The 26,954-nt window shown below is 46.6% G+C and overlaps 1 protein-coding gene across 1 annotated transcript; it reads right to left on the bottom strand.

Moving 5' to 3' along the window:
* Nucleotides 1–8,511: 8,511 nt before the first annotated feature.
* LOC119106306 (peroxidase) lies at nt 8,512–26,646 on the bottom strand. Its single transcript, XM_037229923.1, has 2 exons — nt 26,630–26,646; nt 8,512–12,607 (listed from the first exon to the last, which is right to left on the bottom strand). Exons 1-2 carry the CDS (start codon nt 26,642–26,644, stop codon nt 10,094–10,096), a joined length of 2,529 nt encoding a protein of 842 aa, XP_037085818.1. The 5' UTR covers nt 26,645–26,646; the 3' UTR covers nt 8,512–10,093.
* Between the last annotated feature and the right edge of the window lie 308 nt (nt 26,647–26,954).

Raw genomic sequence — 26,954 nt, 5'->3', positions numbered from 1 at the left:
GACACTGGCGCTAGTGTCGCCATGCCCGCTGTTGGACCAGAAGTGGGTCCTCTCCCAGCAGATGTGATCCCATGGCTTGAGGTCATATGTACAGACGATCAATGATTAATCACTTTGGCACGATACAATGTTTTCTATTTCGCTAGGACAATTAATCACTGATCACCGAAGTAATTCTGAAACCCATCTAATGATTCGTTGAAGCGATAGGATTTAGCTCTGTCCTAATAAGTGGCACTGTCGGCCCACCTTGAGATCCAAAAATTCCCCAGGACCCGCTTTAGACGTAGACAGGTATTAAATTGTCTAAGCGTACAAGTTTCTCGACGCCACAGTGGGCATTTCGTTTTTTTTTTCTTAGAATAGACAGACATTCAGGATCTTGATACATGTGCGTGAGTTTTATCGTCAGGGCACCCACCTGCATTCTGAAAATATAAGAAGACAGCAACCGATTATTTTTCAGAAATAAGGAGGATGTAGCCATTGAGCATACTAAAGAGTAGAAACGCTTGCCAACGACAAATGCGGCGAACTAAACGGCGACAAATGCGGCGAACTCAACACAGTATTTCCGGCCGCGCTTTCAGCGCATTTGTTTCTTTCAGCGGATATAGAAAGCTTGCGAAGCACGCTCTATAAGCCTTGTCTGGGCTTGCCACTTCCCCTAAAAACAACGTACGTGAGTGAGAACATGTGAAGCATGTGCCCAGCAAGAGCAAATTCCAGGAAAATATTTTCCCAATGGCACCTAAAAGCTTAAGGCCACAACTTAGCTGACCCTGGATGCTCTCATTTATGCTGCGGAATTTGAGGTCAAACCGGCATATGGTGGTGAAAGTCGAATATTTCGCAGTTGTCGGCGTAGTCCTCCCTGCCCCTGACGTCACAAAGCCGTCTGCAGCGGCTGCCATGGCCGTATGCCATTTTGTTAAGGGAAAATAACGACGCATGCGGCGACACGAACTCACCCCAACACGGCTGGTTGGATCGGGAGACCAGCACCCTAACCAACTGAGCCGCCGGGACAGATGGTATGTCTATCATCTCGGCTAGCAAGCATAACTGTAGCGACCTGCCACGAAGAAGTACGGTAACATTCCCTTGAAACATGGCTGCTGAAGGTGGATGTTGTCGCTTCACCCCCTGCGCAGGAGCATGAGCACCAGCAACGAAGGCTTGAAGAGGCATTTCACTCACAGGCTGGTAGTATGGTGCTCTGGCTGTCCCCAGGTAGTCCCTCAGCTCTTGGTATGGTGTTTGGTGACGGCGGGACAGACTTTCTGGCATTTAGTGATGGCGGGACAAACGGAAGCTCTGGAACAAAGCCCTGAGGGCATACCGGCTTATTATCACCGTGCTGCTGTGTATCTTCTACTTAATCGCAACAATTAATAGCAGGGGCTGAGCGACTACCTGGAGTCGGCCAGAGAGCACTCGGCGGTGAGGATCCGGATAGGCCCCTTCTTGGATGGACGGTGGAAGGGAAGAGCACAGAAACAATTGTAACGAGGGATATGGTAATGACCGTCTGCAGGACGCAGGTCAATCACCCCACTAAACAGGACAGGACCACGGCAGCTTTCGGGAACTTGCAATGCGAGTCCGTAGTGACTTTCTTGTTACATTGTTTCCACTTCTCGATATGTAGCTACAGTAACATGATTTGTGAGCTAAGATGTAACGCTTTGGCAGAGTTGTGTGTCGCTCATAGCGCATCGCTTTGTGAGCTAAGATATAACGCCCTGACAGAGCTGTGTATCATTCATAGCGTATCGCTTTGTGAGCTAAGACATAACGCCCTGGCAGGGTTGTGTGTCATTCATAGCGTATCGCTTTGCGGCGACCAGTTTCTCAACGGACACCACAGGATATCCGATGAGACATGTCTATGTATGTATAGGTCTCCTATCATGCATGCAACGTGCATATGACACATTTTCATAAGACTGTGGTTTATAACACCTGCACCTGCATCGAGTTGTACCCGAAAGTGGCAAACGTGTATTTTTGGCGCCAACCGAATTTCTGCGGACAAATTGTCGCCAGCAACGTAAGGCGATACCATATGACATAAAATGACAATGACGTCCATGCCGAATAGCGTTATCAGGAATCGGCGCATCACCGAAAGTCTCTTTCCCCACTGCGACCTGCCATGTCATGCACACGACCGAAATTCTTGTGCAGTATTATCCAACTAATGTTAGGACAACTGCCGCTGCGAATAATGCAGGCACACCAGTACTAGACAATGGAATAGTCTGATCACAAAAAAAACACATTCTTCCACCCCCGGGACGTGCTGTGATCTCACGTTTAAGCTTCATCTACCGCTGGATTTGCTATCCTCGACTGCGAAAAAGACGGCGAAGAACCTCGGTAGCCAGGGCAGCTGAGTACATAGCAGAAATCCGACCGGTGGCAAACAGCACTGGGGATGTGCGGATCCAACGTGCGGACCTTCTCGAGGCAGTGCCCCCTCATGAAAACCACGTGTGTACTTCAAGCCACCACCTCACCATCATTCCACTCTTCACCATACCTTAGGCTTTCTCCAAGTTTGGTGCGACATATGTTGCCTGGTGGGCACCTTTTGCTGCCCCCAAGCACTGTGTACACACAGACTTAAACTGGGAGTTAAGACTGCCTGAAAACGAAGAAGCAGCATATTGGGTTCTTGAGTGTATTGGGTTGAGCTCAGACTGAGGTGAAGGTGACTGCGCAATTTCTGGACAAGAGGTAGTGAAAGATGGATGCATCGGGGTCACGGAAGGATGCGATCACATGGCTGTTTGCAGAAAACGAAACCAGGTGTCTCATATTATTGCAACGCTGAGTAAAGCAACACAAAGCAATCATTTACGGCTGCAACCCAACTTTAGGAGACTGTTACATGTTGTGACGAACCAAAGATACCAGAAATTCCAGGCTCGAGCCTAATGGTTTCTCGTCGTTTGAGCAATAAAATGACAAGGATTTCCACTAACATGACACGTACCAATTATTGCCGATTCTGGCTGCCTTCATTACCCTTTACATACAGAAGCCTAACAGTTAGTTCGTTGATTTGGACGCACCGAAGGCGCGAAATTATTAGTTTCGTTGAACTCATGCGTCTGTATTTACCTGAACCATAGCCTGAGCATGTTTGTTTCAATGTCACAAAAATTGAGCCGCACTTAGAATTGTATTTGAATATCGACATACACCGCCCTTTTGATCCACAGTTAAATGTGCTTTCCGCGCAGGTGTTCGAGGTTCATCCTTAATTCGTAATATCACCGGCTCCGTTTTAAACAGTAAGACAAATTCCAAGCTATTCAAAATATAATTTTATTGTCATTGTTAATTATTGAGCTTTCCTGGGGGTCCATACCAAGAGCTCTATCCGACTGCACTCGGATTGTGCTGGCCGATCCAGCCTCCAGCCATTCGGCACACTTTCACGCAGGCGGGGACTCATTAACAGGGTCACACATAAGACTGAACCGCTCTTGATGGCAAGCAAGGTGCTCTGTGGTGGCCGAGCGGCCTTTGGGAGGGAAATTAGGCCCTGTGCACCTCAAAGACCCACAAGCACCCAGAAGCTAATGGGATATAAAGGGATTCGAGCTACCAATGAAGTCCTGACCGGACAGCGGCCCAGAGAAATCGGAAATAATTTCAGTAGTCAGAAAGCTCCTCAGAAATACCTTAGGGCGGTTCCACAGCAGCCTGACAAGCTTCTGAGCACTTATCACCTCCCTCCCCAAAGGCAAGTATCCAAAAAAGGGTCGTTTAGTGATAGATGTATGCTCTGGCGTCCAAATAGATCAATGGGCGGCCGGTGGGCCGTCAGCAACTAAACGAATGCTTCGATGCCCAGAAGGGTCCATAAACGATCAAAATTTCATATTTGGTACCTGGGGGTCTGCGTGATCAGTTAACACGCACCCGGGTGGCCGGCTGGATGCCCTTTGCTGGGGTGGGGTCAATTTGACCCCCCTGAGATCCCAGGAACTAAGAGGGCTAGAGACACAACATTTGCAGGGTGTATTGGCCTGGACGTGAACTCACTTAGGCCAACTTTTGAGGATCCTAAGTAATGCTGTTGGGTCAAATAAGGTCAAACAAGGTTAAACTCCAAGTTGATTTCCAAAGTGTCCCCAGAACCTAGATACTTGTTCTAAGAAAAAGGTCACATACTCCTTTAACGTCAGACCTTGTTTGAACATTATAAGGTCATGATGACCAAAATCATAGAAGACTGCCTTGAGTTTTGTGTTTGAATAAGTGACAAAGATGACGCTTGGCAGAATGTTCCTAAAAACAAAACGTTGATCTGGGTTGTTTTAGATCAATGACCTATCCTGACCTTTAAGAAGTCTATGAAAGGTATATAATGCGGCTCCTTTTATCAGTAAATTCGAAATGAGCACCAGAAACTACCCCACACAGCAAGCCCTATAGTAGTAAAACAGGCTGGTTTTGACCTAGGTGTGATCTTTACACCTGACCATAGGTCGATGTAATTTGTTCATTCAATTGTTGTGTTGCCTAGGAAAGTATCTCAAGATACATGGCTCCGTCTAACGCTATGTTGTTGCATCAGACTGAACGATTCCCTAGAAACTGGCTTCGCTGAATCCATGGCTTGACTTTAACCTGCCGTAGGTCAGCGACCTTAAAACATACATGTATATGTACATGTTTTTATGCTGCACGATCCGCTATTCCATTTTACACAACTAAGAAAAAATTGACACCGCCGTGTGGCGCCGTTCGGAAACCACCCCGGAAACACCCTCGGTCAATTTGGCCCCCACCCGAGCGCGTGCTTAGTCGCTGAGCTGCCAGAGAGGGACCCCACCCATAAAAGGTTCCTCAATAACCAAAGGGGCCCTTCAGTAGCCAGAAGAGCACTGATCAGGTAAGACGGCTTGTGAGCGACCAGAGGCACCGTATATGATGCCCCTCCCCCAGCCAAATGGGAAAGTGCATTTCCGCCATTACCCATCCATTCTTTGAAAATAAACTGTGGGTTGGCTGAATAGGACATGCCTATTGTATGCCTTTTGAGACCTGGGGGTCCCTTAAGAAGGAGCGAAATAAGTATCCCAACCTGTTTAACTCGCGCCCGGCCCGGGAAAGTTAACTCCCCGGTTTTTTTATTTTATTTATGTCTGCTTTTTAGCACAGATCTAAAACAAATGGTCGCAGCGGCACTAATTTTGTCGTACCTGTGCATCTCTTAATCTGATATATTTGTACAGGTTTGAAGCTTTGATCTGCTGAGATCATTTAACAAGGTCAGTGCAAGGAGGTCAACCTCTAATAAACTGTTGACTTCGCTCAACTGTTTGTGAGTTTTTGCCATTATTTAAACCTCTATTTGTAATAGAGCATAATAGCAGCTATAGTTAAATATTAAATATATTTTGAAACAGGCAAGGTCAGTGGTCTAAGGCCAGGTCAAGGTTTGTCATTTTTGGTCAAAGATGCAACTTTGTACGTATTTTTGTGCAGTTTGCTGCTTGTACATGAGAAAAAGAGTACTAGCGCACATGCACAATCATTACATGACCACGGAGCACATGATCTTAAATCAATTGATGACCTACCTTTATGGATGTCTCTTGCAAAACACATGCTGAGCTCAAAGTAGGCAGTTTTATTACATCGCAGAATTCAACTACTCCACTGCAAACATGTGATTTCAGTCGAATACATAATGAGAATACAGAAGATACAACGGGTCACGTGAGGGCATGCAAGATCGCATGAGGTCATACAAGGTCAACGACCTGCATTGTGGCGCAAAGCCTAGATGAATGGGTACGACTTATGAAACCACCGCCTTATCGTGTTTGTGAAGCTGATGACGCATAATTTCAGGTTCCAACGTGTCTGTGCTAAGGTTGTTACAAATACATTGCTTAGCATGGAAGGAACTGTGCATAATGTAAACAACAGCTTTCAGAATCATCTTGAGAACCTGTAGATGCATCGTAATATAACTAAAGGAGCAGTGTATGTGTGTGTCCGTTGCATCACCTACAGGCCAAAGGGAAAGGAATTTTGGGGTGAAATTTGCACACGACCGAGATGCGTCGGCTGCGCTTTTCTGAGACGCGTCAAAACTCCGCATTTTGCAAAAAGAGCGCGTGCCGAAAAAACGCAAAAATTCCATAGCGTTAACGCGGACGACGCCAGTTTTAAAAAGACGACCGCCCTACGGTCTGACACGCCTCGCTTCCCGAAGCCGTATACCGGTAACCAAGAGTCGCAGCGACATGAAACTTGCACAGTGCGATAGAGCATAGAATGGGCCACCGCAATCAAGTGAGTTTTTGTGCTACGTGACACGTGGTACATGCACACGTGTTGACAATTGAAATCGGCTGTTTTTGGCGGGTTATTACGTTTACCGTTAAAGCTCGTCGCGCATAGCACCTAGAGGCCTGAATGCCGTTTCCCAATTTTCACAATTGAAGCGGCTTTACTTTCAGTGCGCATCACGACTTTTTGCAACGCACCGTTGCGCTGCTAATTGCAATGCAATTTGCAACGGGCCTAATTTTAAAAACCAGCGTCGAATACAAGCCGCTACCGTCATAACGATGCGTGATCTAGCGTTGAAAACTACATCAGCGTGTCGGCCGATTCGTCCTGTCTCTGATGTACCCTTTTGTTGACCGCATTTAAGAAAATGTCGCCCGCAAACGAGCGTAGATTAAGGGGCTGCATGACGGCTTTTTCGCCACGACGGCCGCAAATTATTGCCCCAGCTCCCGGCGTATGTCCTGGGCATTAAGGTTTAAAATGGCCGTTCGCGCGGCGGGCTTTCGACTTTGTTCATTTAGCCGGCCATATTGGAGAGCGAGGGTTCCGGCGTGCATTCGGCCCGTCCGGCTGTGGACCGGCGGAGGTCGTCCGCAGGAGTGATGCCGGCCCAGGCGCTGCGGTCGGTGGCGCGCTGTGTGTGACTGTCGCCGTGCGCGTACAGGCGTTGATTTTGTTTCCCAACATTCACAATTCACGCGGGTACACTTTCAGTCGCATCGGAGTTTGTGCAACGCATTGTTGCGCTGGAAATCGCAATACAATTTGCAATGGGCTGAGCCTTAAAAACCAAAGCCGAATTCAAGCGGCTACCGTGAAGACTGTGTGATTTAGCGTTGCAAACCACATCGGCGTGCTGGCCGACTCATTCCCTCTCTATACGACACTCATCCTGTGCTACTGACGCTACAGACCACACCAATCACGTGACATAGTCTGTAGCGTCACGTGCGTGCGAGCCAGGACAAATCATTTGGCCGATACCGACCGTGTTTCACTTTTCGATACAATACAATTTCGTTTAATACAATGACATTGCGTGCTGTCATCATTCAAAAACGGACGGTTGATTCAAGTGGCAAAAATCATCGGCCACGTCCCGCGATCAATCACCGACCCATAGAATAGGTTTGTCTGTGTTGCAGGGAGGGTAGGCGAAATGCGCTCTCTAAATCAAAATCAGAAGCACGTTATGAAAAGTATCGTTCTTTAAGCGGGCAACGAGGGCAACGGGACATGAACTGACCCTTGAGGAGATAAGAAATGGTTGGAATGGACTCTCCACAGTCTTAACGCTGATTTCCGTACCCCCGATATCTGTCTTGACTTGTAAGCATTGCATCTATCAGAGCGACCGTGTTTAACCTTTCATAACCTCGCGTTTGACCTAAGGTCAAAAAGTTGTGGTACATTTCTCATAATTTGACATGATCTTTACAACAGTATTTGTGCTTTTCTCATACGCTATCCCAAAGTTGAACATCCCAGCGGGAGTAAACTCCTAGCCCCCCCCCCCCCCCCCAGCCGGCGTGATGGTCTCAGACTTCCCCTCCCCCAGGCGGCGCGATAGTCTCAGACTTCCCCTCCCCCAGGCGGCGCGACAGTCTCAGACTTCCCCTCTCCCCAGCCGGCGTGATAGTCTCAGACTCCCCCTCCCCCCCCCCCCAGCCGGCGCGATAGTCTCAGACTCTGGCGCAGGTTAGAAAGCCTGTCAAAATCAGGAAGTCCTTGTCATTTGGGTGCATCAGTTAAAGAGACAGACTCTCTCAAAAGCAGGCATTTAACAGCCCAACCCTTTAACCCCTAGCCTGTTTGTGGAGAGCATGAGGATGGTCAAACTTGTAATCGCTGGCATTATGACACAATAATTTTCTTAAACATTCTACACTTATTATTACCCAGGTAGTACCCAGGACCCAGGTAGCTGTCCTCGGGCCTGAAGGCTTTCCTGTGAGGAGTGCAGATCGATTAATAGCTTACGAATTGTTGATTGGCGAGAGACTGGAATTTCACTGCAACAGTCTTATGAATCTCGCTTGCACATTGCCCAGTTCAAAAGGTCCAGGCTGGAAACCGGTCAATTGTCATTTCTCTCTCTTTCGTGACCACCGACTCTTACGTGGCCGGTTGTCCCATTTCAAACGTCGAATACTTCAGAAACATCGAAGCGAAAATGCATTCCTACCAGAACCGTTGTATTTCGCAAGAAGGTCACCACATTGACAAACATTTTGTTTCACATGCAATTCCCACGTCCACACACCTATGCCCAGTAACAATCCATCACAACGTCCACACCTGAAGCCAAACAAGAAAAATCACGTGTCTATCATAGCCTTTCTGTTGATTGCCTGGCACCATCTCTAAACTGCATGCCTAACGTCCTCAAACGTCCTCACACGGTCAGGCTTTCGGTGTCCCAGCCATCGTGCGGATACAGCCCATAACCTCCTTGCACAACTCCGCACAATGTAGACATACATCTCTGAACCACTTTCAGCTTCAACTAATGCACTCACAATATCAAGCCGAGATTTTTCCACGACAGCCGCACATCGTGCGGGCGCCGCCCCTCAGGTACCTCTCCTTGACAAGTTCTGTCACCCACCGCTGTTCGCTGTAACCACGGACGGCCTGCGCTCACAAACAGCACTTGCCTGTTAGGTTAAGTGATTGTTGACGCATCAATCATTGTAACTATTGGCGTCTGGCTCACGATCAATTCCAAATTTTAACAAACTTTTAAACTTGTTAGATAACTTAACTTGAATAACTTAAAAGAAAGAATTTAGCACTGTCCAGTGATGAAACTAATTGGAAATAAATGACTGCAACCAAGTGTGCCGACATCCCGCTGAGCCTTCGCGCGCTACCCGAAAGACTTCTGTATCCTTGACGTTGGTCAAGCTAATGACTTTTCATATAGTGAGTAAGGTACTACCAGTGCAAAGTGATTACAGCGGACAAACTTCCTGCCCTCACTGTCACTCCTGCCCCTTTGGTGTTACCACTTTGTTAGAAGCCTTCGACGTGAGACAACGGAAGCACCGAAAATTCATGAATAAATCTTGTATTTTCACATGAAAGAAGATGAGGCGGGCAGGTTGTCATCCTTTCTCAACTTTTTTTGCGTTCATTCCTTGGATGGCAGAACGTAATAACTTACCTTCTATCTCTTCGCAGATTGGATTTTACGGCTGGGCCTAAAGTTTTGCTATCAATGCAGATAGCTCGCCCTACTAGAGTTTGTCACTTTCGTCCCACTAGGTGGGCCTTAGAGGCCAATAATGTGTCAAAATATAAGCTGCCTTAAGAAAGGCGGAACAATACATTATGAAGCTTTTGCCAAACCGCTTGAGGCAATTATAAAGAGCGATGGTTCATTTGACGTTTGGCGGGTGTAATGGAAGTTTGTCAGGTGTTAGCAGGTCGAATGAAGTTGAATGAGTCATATTAGCACTTAATACTCTCATGTTGTCTCGAGAACTATGTATACTTAAGCAACACATAAGACGGTGTTGAGCAGGTAACCATATGCCAGAAATAACAATATTCAGGATCTAGATTTCAGCATAATACTGGAAATCTACTAGATATGCAATTCTGTGCTGGAACCTTAGTTCATCGCAGAGATCTCCCAATTTTTTTTAGACATTTCTGACGAGCTGCTTCGACACGTAGTCCGCGACTTAATGTTCACGGCTAAAAAAAAACTCGGACTGCTAACGGCATGCGCACATGCCTTGCATCAGGGCAGGAAGGAGCTCGTTTAGAACACCCCGAGGTCAACGGTAGGAATCGCCAGCGATTGACAGTCCATTATCTGGTTTAGGCCAAGAGTCTCTATAAAACCCAAAGGTTGAACCCTGGTGAAGTCGTCTCCGAACTCGGGGCCAAGAGTGTCGCACAGAATACGCGACCAGCTGCTCTTTCTTATCTCCTCCAACTGCGCGACTGTGAAGCTATGTGGGAAGCCACCATTGTCGTAAAAGAAGCGGTCTCCAAAGCGTGCGTCAGTGAACTGCTGGCCGATCACGCACTGGAAGGTGGGTCCCACTTGAGCACCAGGGGCTCGCTGCTCGCTCAGCCCACCGATGAAGAGGTCCACGTCTCGGGGGTCATCATAAACGTACCGAAGCCGGTCAACAACATCAGGGTCCATTAGACGGTTAAGATCGCCCCAGTACTTTACCTGCACATTACTACAGGCCTCCAGCATCTGTAAGTACGTTGGAGTTCCTTGGTCTCGACCTCGCTGAATGTTCAGTGAGAGAAGGTCTAAACCGAACCGGAAGTTGGTAGTGAAAAGCTGTTCGTGCACGGTCGGAGCCACGTTTGTATCCACCGTTTCCGAACGACGGGCAACTAGGGTGCGAGCATGCTCAACCAAGCTCTGTGCCACCACAGTCGGATCAAAAAAGGTCCTGGTGACGTTGACCACCTGGAACACCTGACCGTCGGCGTCTATCAGGTCATACATGTCTCGCACCATGTTGTGACCGTATCGGAAAGCAGCAGAACCGAACGAGATAGAGACGCTGGGGTCGATACTCGGGTCGTAACCGTAAGAGAAACCGGACTGCAGAGGCAGAAGACCATACGCACTGGCATAGTCAAATCCGATGATAACCGGCAGCCATTCATTGTAGATGATGTGCTGCCACTCGCCTCCAAAAATGCGTCGAGCGCTCTGGAACAGGCGCTCGTCGTCCCAGGCGGGGTGGGCGCGCTTGAGTGCTTTTGCGATTCGGTTGTGCTCGCGCAAGAAAATCGTGTGCATGAGGGCCAGGCCACTTTGCTCGTTGACACGCCTGTCGCCAGCTCGGAAGCAGATGGAAGCACGACACATTGAGGCCGGGTCCAACATTGGCAGCAGCTCACCCGGACTTTTTCGCATCAGGCCGTCCTGAAACGCCCGCAATTCATTCATTCTCGCCTCCTGGCTGTCGTATACGTTGGACAAATCCAGGAAGGTAGTAATCTCGTTGAGCGGTCTGGCCGGTCGCGGAATGCAGTCTGGCAGGGGCGCCGGCATGGATCTCACCAGGCTCATGCAGCGTTGGCCGAACTGGCTGTAGAACGGGTCATCGGCCGGAATGGGGATGGGGATGCACTGAGGGTGCCGAGGCACCGGCGGCAATGTCTTGCCGTCGTTCTCGCAGCACTGGATCCCCTTGCCAGAGTCGAGGCGAAACATCAGCGCGCGCGACAGGTCGTGGTTAACGAACTGGCTGAACTGCATGATGGACAGTGTGAAGTGCTTCAGCTCATTGGAGAACGTGTCCAACACGCGCTCGCTTACGAACCGAGCGCTGGGCAGTGTGCCGCCGCGGACTGCTCTCGTTCGGATCGCGAACAGACCGTCGTCGTACGTGTTGGGAAGGAGTCGCTTCTGACCGGTCAGCGATCGACCGAGTCGCGGCCTCTGCAGATTGTTGCACTCGCCGGTGATGGTGCGGTAAAAACTGTTTTCACAGCTGATGGGCTCCTCGGGGATGCAGTTGGGCACTTGGGCCGGCAGTTGTCGGGAACCGGTGCTGTTGCCGCTGCTGCCACCGGCCACGTTCGCACCCTGCCCAAGCTTGGTGCGGCGCACCATCTGCTCCTGCAGGCTGGCCACCGCCATAATTGACTGCAAGCCCTGCCTTCCTAGAGCCTGCTCCAAGTCACTAGACTGCGCGTTGATGAATAACAACGCTGTCGGGCTATTGTCGTTGGGCGCCAGGTCGCTGTTCAGCAGCTGGGAAGTGGTGGGGGCTATGGCGTTGACTGCCTGAAGGCCAGCCTCCCCTGCCGCGGTCAGCTCCTGTTCCGTCGGCGCACCCAGCACGAAGGGTGCGTCAGCAGCGCCGGACACCCTGGATGGCATCGGCCGAAGCTGGCCCTGCGCCGCCGGGCGCATACCGCTGGCCGGCAGCTTCTGTCCGTCGAACGTGCAGAAGATGCCGAGGGAGCCGTCGCGCAGCTGGCAGCCTCTTTGCGCGAGCTCGGCGGGCGTAGTTGCCGCTTTCGGGCACAGCACCAACGGAACGCACCCCCGTGCATTGTACTCTCCTCCGCCGCTTGGCGGAGGGGCATGATACCGGCTGCTAGGTCGCGATACCCCAGAAGTGTACTCGGCGAATGCCGACAGGCTGCAGCACGCGCCCAGGCGACCGCCCGGCAGTCGACACTGCCGCACCCAGTCTTGTCCGTAAGCCGGTGGACAGAACTCCCGTGGCCGGCAGTCGCAATTGGCGTCGATCGTGCTAACGAAGGCGCACGATGTGGCCACAAATAGTACCTGAAACATGACCTATTATTATTCCAACATGCTGTGCAGCACCAGGTGTTCTTTGTTCCGTTCGCGAAATGCCTGGTGCTTGTATACAAATACATCATACACACACACACACACACACACGCATATATATATATATATATATATATATATATATATATATATATATATATATATTATATATATCTCTCTCTCTCTCTCCTCTCTCTCTCCTCTCTCTCTCCTCTCTCTCTCTCTCCTCTCTCTCTCTCTCTCTCTCTCTCTCTCGTAAAGTCACTGACTTGTTTCAGGCCAAAGTAAAGCCAAGAGTGCCAACAATGGCATTCCTAGGGAATCTTTGATGCCGGTGCGAGAATATCGTTAGGCAAAGTAACGGATATGACCTTGAGATGACTGCAGTGAAAATTACACTATTGGTATTGGAATTATTTACTTTGATTGGGTAAAGCATGAAGGCCAGATCTAGGTCTTGACAACCGGTTTTATTCCCAGAAAACTTTCTCATTGTTCCAAGAAAACTTTATCATTTCGCCCGCAACTGTCCCTACGGAAAAAGTGCCCCTACGGAATACTGCTTTTGCAGTTGTCAGGCACCCTCGGGTGCGATGAACTGGTGGTCAGCCATGATATGAATCATTCTATATGCACCGACATTTCAGAAAGCAGCGCTGGTCGGCACTATCTGTTGTTGCTGAGCAGCCTGGTTGGACACTGCGTTGCCTTGCTTGTTATGAACACATGAACGGAAGTTTTACTGTCCAGTAACTTGGACCGTCAATATATGCGTTGTGTGGTTCTAATCAGCATCATTGTGTTCTGTATGTTGTGCTTGAACAGAGCCAGCTAGCATTTTCAACAGCATGTATTAATAATGTATGATAAGTTTAAAAGATATCCTGGACTTACAATGTGTCAATTTATTCTCCTATGTTAGTGCCATCTTGTTATTTGCCGGTCCGTTGCAGCCTGGCCAATCCAGACAAGATCTGCCCGCCAATCAAGTTGTTCCACATTGCTCAGCGCAATCCGGTCCACTCCGCCTTACCAGAAACAAATCAACTGCATCCCGACTAGTCCGCTTCCACCTTAAAGGGAATGCTTCACATTTGAAGACATTGAAGGAGTCATCAGATGTGATGAGGCAAGCTCACTTATAACTATTGGTCTATTTTTTAAGTGGAAAAAGCTATTCTGGACATCACGATTCTGCTTAGGCAATATGCTCATCAATGCATCATGTTTTGATTACGTCATTGAACGCTGCACAACTTCATTGAGATTCAGTTGACGGCCGTTACATCTGAAAATTGTGCTCACGCACGCCAGATATGAATGCCTCGACAATTATATCCTGTCCTATCCTGTCTTTCTTGGTCTTATTTGTCGGATAGCTTATGGGATGGCAGAATTTTAATGACGTTTTTATGATCTCATGAATGGCAAGGTAGCTTTGAAATACCATCACAGAAATACTCTCCCCATTTTCGCGGGAGTGTAGCCGAGAAACTGGAGGGACTTGGGGTCCCAAGGAGGGCTGAATTGTAAACAACACCGTAAGGTTTTCAAGGTGGCTATTTCAGTTCAAAACGCCGTGTAAACGTGGAAAAGTCCCTGTAAGGATTTTGCGAAAGAAAAAAATTAGCAGCAGCCTGGTTAGAACTGAGTGTCTTAAATTTGAGAAATTTACTGATTTCCATTGGAAAAAATGTGCACAAAGCTGCCATACTTCAGTGGGTGCTAAGATAATTAGCACAGTTTGCTGCCTTTTAGGAATGCAATTTTGCATGATGATCAGAACAGGCAAGACCCATAATTTTATCAGTCAAATCACAATTGTCTTGGCCAATAATTCATGAGCACCATCATATCGCGGTAGCCAAAATCGCTTCTGGTTTCAATGATCTAAGGAAATGAGCGCTTACCTGGCACTTTCAGACTCCAGGTTAGGTGCAACGCGGCTACACATGTCACTAGACAGGTTAGTTATTTGGGATTTATGGCGCATCGGCTGCACGATCATTTAGCGCCTATAACAAAATGTTAATCAGAGTTTTCAACAGCTTAATAACTCCTTATGCATAGTGTGAGCTCCTTAGGTATTTGTATATCAAGCGCAGAGCTTAAAATGCGACACAAATTCCAAGATATGCCCGATATATGGTGAGCTGTCACATAGTAAATCGGATAGCATCAGATATGGCGTGAACGGGCCAAAGCACGCCAGACGTTCGACGCGTAATGCGGGGGGCATAAGAGCACATGTTACACCGTGAGCGTGGCGCTACACCGAGATTGTTCGTTGTGATTTACTCTACCTTTGCACCACATTAAATGTACATGAAAAATTGCTTAGCTCACCAACCATATTCCACAAAATGCTTCATCTTTTTTGTTTGCTTATTGGCTATCACTTAATGTCACAACTGCAGGACCGACGCCGCACGGCCTGGAGACTGCAACGCTGGATGTCGGGGCTGTTACTGCTATGACTTGCGAGCGCGCATGTTTAAAACCATATTACATGCTTTTCATCAGTAATCAATCTGACCGAATCTTTAACATCTTAAGACGAACATGGATTAGTCACGTTGATGCAAATTCGGGACTCCATCAAAAACACTACGTCACTAATCTACGTTCAGGGATTCCTCAATATCTCTGAAGACCACGGAAAAAAACATGGAACTGAAGTCTATGTGACAGTTATTGGGCCCCTGCGGCGATCAGGGATGTTGTTGCGTCAATAAGGGTTTCTGTGCTGATCCGGGGCCAACTGCGTGGGTCAGAGGACCTCCCCGTGTCAGGGAGGGGAACAAGGTGATATGATTTAACCCTTCTAATGGCTTCCGGATCGACCAGGAGATCCAGCTTCGTGTCGCCAAAATTACAGCCGGAAGGCATTGCGCGACGGGGCGGGATGTCCCTTCAGCCCTTGGCCGTAAACAGTAATGCGTCCCTGTTGTTCTACTCAAGGAGCCCCTTGCCCGGAAGGAAATAATGGGTCTCATTATTGCTGATTAGAGCAAGGGTCTCATAATTGTTTATTGGAGTAAGGGTCTCATTAATGTTGAATAGAGTGGGTCAGAATGACGTGAAAACGAACAAAACCACCGCATGTTTGCCTAACAATCTCCATTTTTTCGCATTAGGCAAACAAATGTCATCAAAAGATTAGAACCTGGGCACCCGCAAGCACGAGAGCAAGGACAGCGATGGCCTGGGTTGCAGCTTCCAAAAAACCGTGAGGTGTAGGCAACTGCAACTGCCACCAGACGGCGGGCGCCGCGTTCATCTGCCTTCCGGACAGATTAATAGTTACAGGAACACGGAAAAAAAGATTGCACCTTTACTGTTCCAGTTCTACCACCAGATTTTAGCATGGTTCGGTGTGTTTTAAATGCCAATCCGTTCTTACCACCGGTCTAAAAATCACACACGTGACATATGCGCGCGGACTGCCTTTAGCACGCGCCCGGGTGGTCGGCTAGATGCCCTTTGCTCGGGTGGGGGTCAATTTGACCCGTCTGAGATCACGGGAACCAAAAAAAAAAAAACCAGAGACACCGAATTTACAGGGTGTGTTGACCTGTACGTGAATTCACTGAAGTCAAAGTTTCAAGTTCCTAGGTCATGACCTTCGGATCATAAAAGGTCAAACAAGGCCAAGTTTCAGGGTGGTCTCCAAAGTGCCCCCAGAACCTAGATAACCGTTTCTAAGCAAAAGGTCACATTCTCATTCAAGGTCAGTGACCTTGTTTGGCCTTTTGAAGGTCAAGGTGAACAAATCATACAAGAATGCTTCGAGTTTTGCATTTGTCTAAGCGACACAGATTACGCTAAGCAGCATGTTTCTAAAACAAAATGTTGATCTGGGTCATTTTAGGTCAATGAACTATTCTGACCTCTGAGAAGTCCATTTAAAATGTGTAATGCGGTTCCTACTATCAATAAGCTCAAAATGAGCACCAGAAACTATTCCATACAGCAGGCTCTAGAGTAACAAAACCGGTTGATTTTGACCTGGGTGTGACCTTCATACCTGACCTTAGGTCAATTCAATTTGCTTATTCAACTATTGCGTTGCCCTAAGAAAGCATCTCAGAGATGTATGGCTTCGTCTTACACACCGTTGTTGGATCAGATTTAAGGTTTCCCTAGAAATTGCCTGCGCTGAAACCATAGTCTGATTTTGACCCGCCATAAGTCAGCGACCTTGCAGGGTACATTTAAATTTCTTATGCCAAACGATCCGGTATTTGATTGTCCACAGCTATGCAAAATTTGGTGTGGCTACGCCGGGCCGTTCGGAACCTATTCTGGAAAAACCCTTAGGGGGGAGGTCAATTTGACCCCCCACCCGAGCGCGTGTTAAATTTCAGATTTGATGTCCTGAGGCGTTCAAAGGTACTTCTTCCAGAAACGTCACCATTTTTGTTCACTCGTTGGCCAGAGCTCAGTATTAGCTGCTGGGCCGACGCTGCGCGGCCTACGGAGACTACAGCGCCTGGCGTCGAGGGTTTTGTTACCAAGATCTGCGAGTACGAATGCTCAAAGTTGTCACATAACTTTTGTTACTAGTCCATTTAAGTGTTTAGCGGTAATTATCTCAGAAGCGTCATCATTTTCGTCCACTGGTGGGCCACAACTAAAAGTTGACCACTGTACCAACATTCCGCGGACTATGGACACTGCAACGCTTGGTGTCGAGATTTTTGCTGCAAAAATTTGTGGGCGGCCGTGATAAAAAATCACGTTTCATAAATTGTATCACTAAACGATTTTGATTGAATGCTGAATACTTCCAGTATAACATGGCTTGGCCGCGTTACTACTCATTGCTGACCACTCGTTTTACAATCAAATTTTCATCTTCAAATTTTGATCAAACGTCTCAATCTACAATCTACCTTCGTGATATCCTTAATGCCTGTAGACCCCAGATAAAACAATGCTGACAAAGCTTCTAAACTCCATATTTTTAGAAAGAGTCCACTAAACCTTTGTTAACTATGGGTGCCTGTGATTTACTTAACGCTTTTGATCAACTTTGATTTCTGCAGTTCATTGACTTCTAGCTACAAACAGAATAGAGCTGACAGTGGCTTCTGGTTTCTGTTCTGGTTACAAGGTAAAATAAAATAAAACGAAGAAAACCGTACCCCTTGTTGACAAGTAAGCTATATCCGGGGATTTTTGGGGGATGTGATCGCCATAAAAGAGGCTTTTATTAGCTCTGTCAACCCTCCGGCTACACCCCTGTCAACACACAAAAGCAGGTCAAGTCGTCTACGTTGAATGATGGGTAATACAATGTCCGTTGGGCCAATTCATACCTCAGGTGTGCAGCTTTCCGGAGGCTTTTCTGCGGTGGTGTGGCGTAAGAGAGGATAATTCGGAAAAAAGCTACTGCTGCGGGTGGCCAGCATACGGTTTACACACCAATAAGCAGTAACGCTGATCCAGAAATATGCAACAAAGCAGCCATACGATCAGTTCGCGGTCAGTCATGCGGGAGACAGCCTGGCCCCGGTAGTGGCCGCCGACGACGCACGGTAGGTGGGCCCAGATAAGGAATACATGACAGAAGGGCTTCTGTTCTGTGGTTTGGTTATTAAGGAGAATCTCCAGTTTAATGGTTTTTGTCACCTTTTTTTGGGCAGCTTAAAGCATCCGCCTTAAATGCTGCGGCAAATCTTTTATGTCTTGAAAAGCAGCAAGCGAAATGAAGGCGCATGAAAAATCTATCGCACTGTGAGCCATCGATTCACTTTCAAGACTCTCACCAGCCTATGTTCAGGCCGTATTTTAGGCATCCACCTTGTGGAAGCAGATGCTTCCCCAATGACCCAAAATGCCTGCCCGCTCGTGGAATTTGGCTCCCCAGGAAAGGCAATGTTGAAATGGGTCAGTAATCTTGGAAAGCTGGATAGCCTTATTTGCCGAATGACAAAGACTAGTCGAAATAGGCAAGATTGTGCACCAGTGAGACACAGCTTTAGATGCATATCTAGCATGGCAGCCATGACATCTGAATAAAGCGCGATAACAACCCGTCCATCTCTCCAGCCCCCCCCCCCCGCCCTCTCCGGTCATCGGGTCCGCTTTCCTGAAAAAGTTACTGAAGTACGCCCTGAGCTTGCCCCCACCCCGACTTTTTAAAATGTTCCTACGCCTATGGCAACCACGACAAGATGGCATTCGCACGCCACACACAATGATCAGCCACGCACCGCTGTCCGCTCCACGGCCGAGGCTCTGTTAATCGCGGCGATACCATGCACTATTCAGCGTGCAATTTTTAGTGCAACACCTCTGCTAAGCAGAAATTCGACCTCATAAGGCCAGCCTAACCAAACTGCATGTTTTCTTGGGAATAAACATAAGAGGAAAAAGCATTATTGTAAATGACACCATACTTAGATCTTCAAAAGACAATCAGGGCAAATGGCATACTGAAAGATAAGGTTCTCAGCTATTGCAGTAGCAGGCTTTGAACTATGAGTTGCCTGCAATCAATAATTTTGGAATTTGTGAAAAGTGACGACATTTGACCGGGCCTACCGTCACCAAATATTCAGCTGCAAGTGGCAATCAGGTATGGTGTATCCAATGGTGAACGTTTTGCAGCGATCGGTTTGGTAAGTCCTGAGTTTTGAGCTGTCAGCAAACAATAATTTTGGAATTTGTGAAATTTGACGACTTTTAACTGGGCCTAGGGTCGCCAAATTTTCAACTGCGGCGGGGAATGGGGTATGGCGCATCCAGTGGTGAAGGTGTCATAGCGATTCTTGCAGTAGGCCCCGAGATCTGAATTGTCTTCATTTGCATGCAAAATTTTCCCTTCGCCTTCTCGGGTTGTTTAACCTCGGGTCGGGTTTTGCGCGTGACGCGTGCACAAGCCAGCAAGATAGATTGGGCCGTTACTGGCCGTTTTTCACGTTTTGCGGCGCATTTCGGTTACCAGGGCACCTAGAACCGTTATCTAGAGCCGTGATTGCAAATTATATATAATAAAAACTTCTGCGTTTTTCATTAGCACAGCGCATCGTGCATAACATGCTCCAAAACACACAGCTTAAAACACATCATGAACAAATCCAACACCACCAAAACGTATTGGTCACAGCACACCAGTACGGGGAACGAAGCAAGAGCAAACCAGGATAAAAGATGGCGTGTAGAACGCAGCTCAGTAAAAACAAAGCTGGAGCATTAAGCTAGACGACACGAGATGCGCGAGGTAAACTATATTTCTAGTTTATACTAAATATTTGGCAGCCGGTAACTAGAGGTAGCGTAGCGCAGGTGTCTCGATCACGAATCTATTTAAAGAATGTTGTGCGCAGACTGTTAAAAAAAAACTTGCAAGGAGTTGAACACTACATTGCATGGACAGCGTGTATTGGTTAGTAACAATTTAGCGTGTTCTATAGAGAACAGGTAGAAAAGTTTTCGAACTGGCTTCGACCAAACAGCCTTTCGATTATGGATTCAGCACCGATGGACTTACTGAGACCACTAAATTTAGAAAAAAAGCCAATGGACCGGCCCGAGACAACTACACAACCTTTCGTTTTGTGCCAGGGTGGTCGAAATTGGCCCAATAGAATTCGATTCCCAACTCTCTGAAAAGCAGGCATTCAACACGTGAACCCCATAGACTAGTTGGAAAAGTGCACCGTAGAGCGGTTGTGCTGCCAACGTACTTCGGCGGGGCTGAGAACAAACGGCGGGCAGCAACGCGATTAAGATTGGCGATTTTTTTTTTGTCTTCTCCGCATCACGTGTTTGACACTTGAAAAGAAATGAACCTTTGATGATACACAGGGATGATCAGGGGGGGGGGGGGGGGTAAGGGAGCTGGCAGTGTAAATGACGGTGTGTCGTGGCCGCACACAAAGGCGGAACCAACACCCCTATTCGTTTTGGAGCCGTCTGGATACGTAGTTGTGAATGCCCGACATGTTTCGATATGCTGCGGGGCTGTTGGTCTGGCAACACGCGAAATTATATTCAGCTTCCGAACCTTCAACAATGATGAGTCGAAGGTTGGCGACATTATCCTCCGTGGAGGGGTTGGCAGGCTACTTTGGCGAGCCACGCCCCGAAAACTCACTCAAAAAGGTCGTTCTTATGCTGGACATCACAAATGCGCATACAGAACGACGCGACATGTAATGCTCGCTCGACGTGAAAAAATGATGTGTAACGTGAGAACACAATGCCATGTGTTGGGTGGTTCGGGAAATACGCCAGCTTGCAAGCGTACCGTATCCCCAACAGCGTCCTTCGAGTCGCTATATGCCACGCAAGGCCCTAAAATTAAAGGTATAACCGCCCGGCCAAGTCCCGCTGCTCTCCATTGATGATATCATAAGCGGGTTCGGCACGTAATGGTCAACGACCGATGCATGCCTACCGCAGTTTGCTTAGCTTTTTGAAACCGTTTTAAAACAACGAACCCTTAAATATTTGTCGTTGAATCATAGAAAAGCTATTTCTTCTCTGAACACGCCATAATATCAGCCTCAGACACAACATTACTGTTTACCCGGGGAAGGCCAACTGAAGCGTGTAAAATCTCTTTAAAAAGTGCATGCCGTCTGACAAAGTGTGGTCGTTGTTTTACTAACATTGTGGTGCCATCGCAGAGGTCAGGGTAAGGTCATGTTATTGGTTGGCATAATTTGGCACACTCATGCGACTTACGCTTCAAAGTATGTTTTATGTCTGTTTTGCTCGAGTTATGCAACTGACACGCCTGCTCCATTTTTGTCAGTCAGCACAGAGTCCGGATGTAGGTGGGACGCCAAGAATGAGGTCATGCTGGGTGAACATGACAAGCAATAAATTCGTCGTGCGATATATGTTTCCAGGCTGCTTATCTCACAGCAATTAAATACTATCATTTCAAATCTTGTAACAGGTCATTTGAGTGCCCGAAGGGATCAAAACCTGTCGTTTCTCACAACCTCCTCTTACCTTTGAGTTATTCAATAACCATGGGCAGCTTTAACACGCGCTCGGGTGTGAGTCAAATTGACCCCCGAAGATTTTTCCAGAATGGTTTCCGAACGGCGCGGGGCAGCCACGCCAAATTATGCATAGCTGTCTACAATTTAATAGCGGATCTTTGGTGTAAAAATTTAGATAAACCTTGTAAGGATATTGACCTACGGCAGGTCAAAGTCAGGCTATGGACTCTGCGAAGTCAGTTTCTAGGGAATCTTTCAGTCTGATACAAACCGGAGTGTTAGACTGGACCATACATCTCTGAAATACTTTCTCAGGAAACGCAACAATTAAATGAACACATTCCATTAACCTAAGCGCAGCTTTGAAGGTCAGGTCAAGGTCAAAGTCAATCTGTTTTATTACTTTAGGACGGGCTGTAAAGGGTAGTTTCTGGTGCCCATCTCGAATTTATTGATGACAGGTACCACATTAGACACCTTCCATACCCGTCTCAAAATTCAGAATAGGTCTGTAACCCTAAATGACCCACGTCAACAATTTGTTTTTAGGAGCATACCTTCTGGCGCAATCTTTGCGCTTATTTAAACAAAAGCTTAAGGCAGTCTTGTATGATTTTGGTCAGCACGACCTTTGAAAGGTCAAACAAGGCTCCTGACCTTAAATAATCATGTGACCTTTTGCTTAGAGCAAGTATCTAGGTTCTGGGGTGTAGTTTGGAGACCGGACTGGCATTGACCGTGTTTGACCTTACTAGACCCGAAGGTCATGACCCAGGGTCCTCAAACCTTCGCCTAAATGAGTTGATTCACAGGCCAACACACCTTGCAAATTTGGTTCTCTAGTTTCCCTGGTCCCTGAGATCTCAGGGGGGGGGGGGGGGCATTGATTCCCAACCGAACGAAGGGTATCCAACCGGCCACCCGGGCGTGTGTTAACAAATTAACTTTGAACTTGCTGCGTAAATAGCTATCACTCCCGTTATCCATTATTTGAAACGAAAATTTGATGACTTTTAAATGGGTAGAGATTTCAGTTCGCCAACAATAACGGAACGAAAAGGTTTTCATAGCAACTACACAACGTCCAGCTCACGGAGCACCTTCATTCATGCCTGCACAAAACACTCAAGCATGATTTCACCAATGTTCATAGCGACCACGCAATGCCCTTATTCTAATCATCACTAATCATCACAAACAATGGGAAATAACGAAAAGACTTGGTTGCAACACCACTTCTGTAAACAGCATGCATGGTTCACATCACTGGCGATTTGCGACGATAGGCTCCATTCCCACTGGCGATTGATAGGCTCCATTCCCAAACATTTATGATATGTAATTTAATGGGATTGCCAACCACCTTGTATATATACATAGATGGGTTACTGTATCACATGGCGTAGCATTGTGAGAGTGAGAATGCCGTTGTGGTCCCACCAATGTAGTGTATGGAACGAAGTTTGCACGACGTCTGACAATGCACTGACGTAACGGGGCACTTCTGGACCACATGCGACACGAACACGACAGGACATTGACACGACAATAACTGACAGACACTGCAGGCATTTTATGAACGTGCAATGACAGAAAACGCCTTCAAAGTTGGGAAAGCATGTTCATAAACGACTTATCTCCAACCCCAAACAGACTTCAAATTCTCAAACAAATTCTCGTACGACCCTTAAGCTATAAGGTGGTGGGCGTTGAGCACTATTGATGTGATTGTGGTAATATGTTTGTGAGTTTGAAGTGTATCCATCATGCGTGTATTTTATATGTATAAATGTAAAATAAAATAGGATTCTGTCTTACTTCAGTTGGACATGCTTCATTTGTGTTCTCCGCACCAAAAATTGTTTTCCAATTGTAGTGCAAGATTTGTATCCTTTGAAACTCAAAACTTATTTATTGTACCCTCCAGTCTTCTCCGACGATGGGATAGGATCTCGAAACGTAGGAATGTAAAGAGCGACGAACACATGGGTGATATTATGCAAAGTATCCTTCATCTAAATGATAATGGCCAGTCAAAAACCCGGAAACTAGAGCGAGCGAAAAAAGCTCGTCAGTGTTGAGTCAGCAGCCATTTTTAATCAAACATGAATAAAAGAAAATATTTTGCCAAAATATTCCAAAGTAAAGCCACACGATCAGGGTGTTAAGAAAGGGGGTTTTGCCAGGAGGTATAGAGAACGACTTGTGAATCACCAACTGCAGCAAAAGAAGACGGCGCGTGAAATCCTTAAGAGAAAGAGAAAAGTTTTAAAAGAAGAGCTACAGATATGTTGCCCTGAACATGAACTTAAATAAAATGTGCTTGACGAACCTGACGTGATTGAGTGTGACGCTAGACGTCTTACGAGAAAGAGAATATTGAAAATGCTCTCAAAGCTCCATGGTGGACATAGAGTATTGCCGGAAACTGCAGATGATTACATCAGTTTGTCTCGCCATGATACCGCTGAGGAATAAACAAAGGTGCTTAATCTCGTACTTAATTGCCTTGTTTTGTCAAAATGTGATAAACTCTGGAAGGAAGTAAAACTAAAAATTATTTACCAGGATATCTTGAGGTTGGGAAAGGAGGACAATGTTATCGTAGACAAGGATCTACAGAACAGCTTATTGGGAGAGAGTACGAAAAAGCGTGGAAGTGACGAGAGCAAGGCATTCACACAAGAAACCAGGACGGCGGCAAGGGAATTTCGAAAAAAATAGGATATCATCATTCGGCGAGCGAACAAATCATCTCTCTACGTAATGCTTGACAAAAATGAATATCATGAGAAGCTTAACTGCATCTTGAACGACTACAAGAAGTTCCGGCGCATCACAAAAGATCCAACAGACAAACTCAAGACTAAGCTTAACAAACTTATCACTGCTGCCAATGCCGCTGTTGATGACATACACCTTTCCGAGATAGCGGATGAATTTGCGCCTGGGGGCGCTTATGAACCTGTAGAAGCTCACAAAAATGACAACCCCTTCGTCCAAAAATTTCATAGATCCCTTCCCCAACCTATGGAATTGCAACAGGTCTTAATGGTCTTCTGTCCCCATATCTTCCAATGTCCTACAGCTTATCGCCAACAAATGAGTTTATTGATATAGTACAATCTCGTCAACCTAAGGGTTTTTTAGCCCCTCTAGATGTTGAAAATCTATTTACAAACGTGCGCATTGAAAAAAACATATCCATCATCCTTGACCGCGTTTACAATCATTCCGAAATTTACCCTCTCAAAATATCAAAGCACCTTCTTTAACAATTACTCCTAGCTTGTATGCTGGAACTTCCCTTGCGCGTGCCTGATGGACGAATGTATTGCCAAAGCGAGGGTGATGCAATAGGCTCACCTCTAGGACCTTTATTTTCTAATTTCTTTATGGAACATGTAGAAGCCGACACAACGCAAAGTGACGACATAAGACCGGACATTTACTGCCGCTATGTAAACGATATCTTTGCGGAAGTTAACGTTGACCAACTAGAACGTCTCAGAAACGCCTTTGAAGAGCAGTCTGGCTTCAAAACATAATACCCTTTCTCGACGTGACTTTCGATGGACAGGGACAACGATTCAAAACGACTGTATACCAAAAGCAGACCAACAACGGACGGTACTTAAATGCTGACAGTGAGTGTCCTCGACGCTACAAAGTTAGCTTCGTAAGCTCATTCGTCAGAAGCTCATTTAAGCTCTGTTCTGACCTGACAGACTTACATTCGTAATTGGTAAGAATCAGACAGATCTTGGTGAACAACGGTTTTTTAGATTCTGACCATAAAAACGAAATACGACATATGACAAGACACTTTGACAGCAAACCAAGAGAAGACAGCCAACGAACCGTCAAACTGCATCATCAAAATTGAATTGCATCTACCCACAAACAAGACGAAAAAACCTCTATGGGAAATCATCTCTCGACATGTAAAAGGCAAGAATGACCTAAAAATAGACATTGTCATGCGATAAGGAAATTTATAACTTTCGTTTGAGTAACAGTCCAGACAAACGCGACAAACTAAAATGCACCAATGTAGTGTATCAATTCAAATGCAACATCGAAGGCCGCAAATTTCGTTCCACACAATACATTGGTGTAACCACAACGACACTCTCACGACATCTGACAATGCACTTACGTAACGGGGCACCCCTGGACCACATGCGACACGAACACGACAGGGCATTGACACAACAACTGACAGACACTACGGACATTTCACGGACGTGCAAAGCTAGAAGGCGACTCCAAAGTTGGGAGAGCATAGTTATTAACGAAATCTCTTCAGCCCTAAACGGACAAACAAATTCTTTTCTATTATCTATTATCGAAATCCTCGAGCTATTAGGTGGTGTGCGGTGAGCACTATTGACGTGATTGTGGCAATACGTTTGTGTCTTTGCGGTGTTCTCATTATGAACATATTTTATATGTATGAAAGTGAAAAATAGGATTCTTGCTTACCTCGATTAGACACGCTTCATTTGTGTTCTCCTTACCAAAATATATTTTTTAATAGTGGTGCACAATTTTTATCCTTTGAAGCTCAAACTTATTTATTGTGCCATTCAGTCTTCCCGACGATGAGATAAGATCTCGAAAGGTAAGAATGTAAAAAGTGACGAGTATATGAGTGGTTTTTAATGATAATGCCAAGTCAAAAGCTCGGAAACTAGAACAATGCATCAAAAAGCTCGTCAGTGCTGAGTCAGCAGTAATTCTTAATCTAACATGCATAAAAGAACGGATGCTGCCAAAATACTCATATATATATATATATATATATATATATATATATATATATATATATATATATATTTCTTAAGTGATGTTATCTTTCAAACCCATAAATTTCACTTTTGAACCCCTAATGCAGCTGGCAAAACTCCAGTCGTCCACGTTACCGTTTTTTGTCATTTGCCTCCTACGACAACGGGCGCTACCGATCCGCCGTTGGTATCAAGCGTCGGACGATTCCCTCAGGGACACGGCGTGAATGATCGGCAGTTGTGGTGGAGGCTGCACTCACCCGGAGCACCCGCATGATGTGGCGGCCGCACTGCTGCTACCAATGAGCGCTTGACCAGCCGGCTTATATTGGCCAGCAGGCTGGACGCCCGCTCAGCAGGTTTGCAATAGGATCAACTGCTCTCACCAACGCCTAGCAAGCTGGATTATAATGATCTTCCTTCCTGTTGGCGATTCCTGCGAATCTGGTATGACAATGCTGAATACATCATAATCGTTAAAACAAGACTTAAGTCGCCACAATTTTCGTAACATTGGTATTAGTGTCGGATGTGAAAACAGTTCAAGATTTAGCGGACAAAAATAGATAATAATTCACAAAATCG

This window comes from Pollicipes pollicipes, unplaced genomic scaffold (genome assembly GCF_011947565.3).
Source record: "Pollicipes pollicipes isolate AB1234 unplaced genomic scaffold, Ppol_2.1 Scaffold_6138;HRSCAF=7277_pilon_pilon_pilon, whole genome shotgun sequence".
NCBI classification, from domain to species: Eukaryota; Metazoa; Arthropoda; class Thecostraca; order Pollicipedomorpha; family Pollicipedidae; genus Pollicipes; species Pollicipes pollicipes.
The sequence above is the reverse complement of the archived record's forward strand: the minus strand, read 5'-3'. Positions and strand labels throughout refer to the sequence as shown.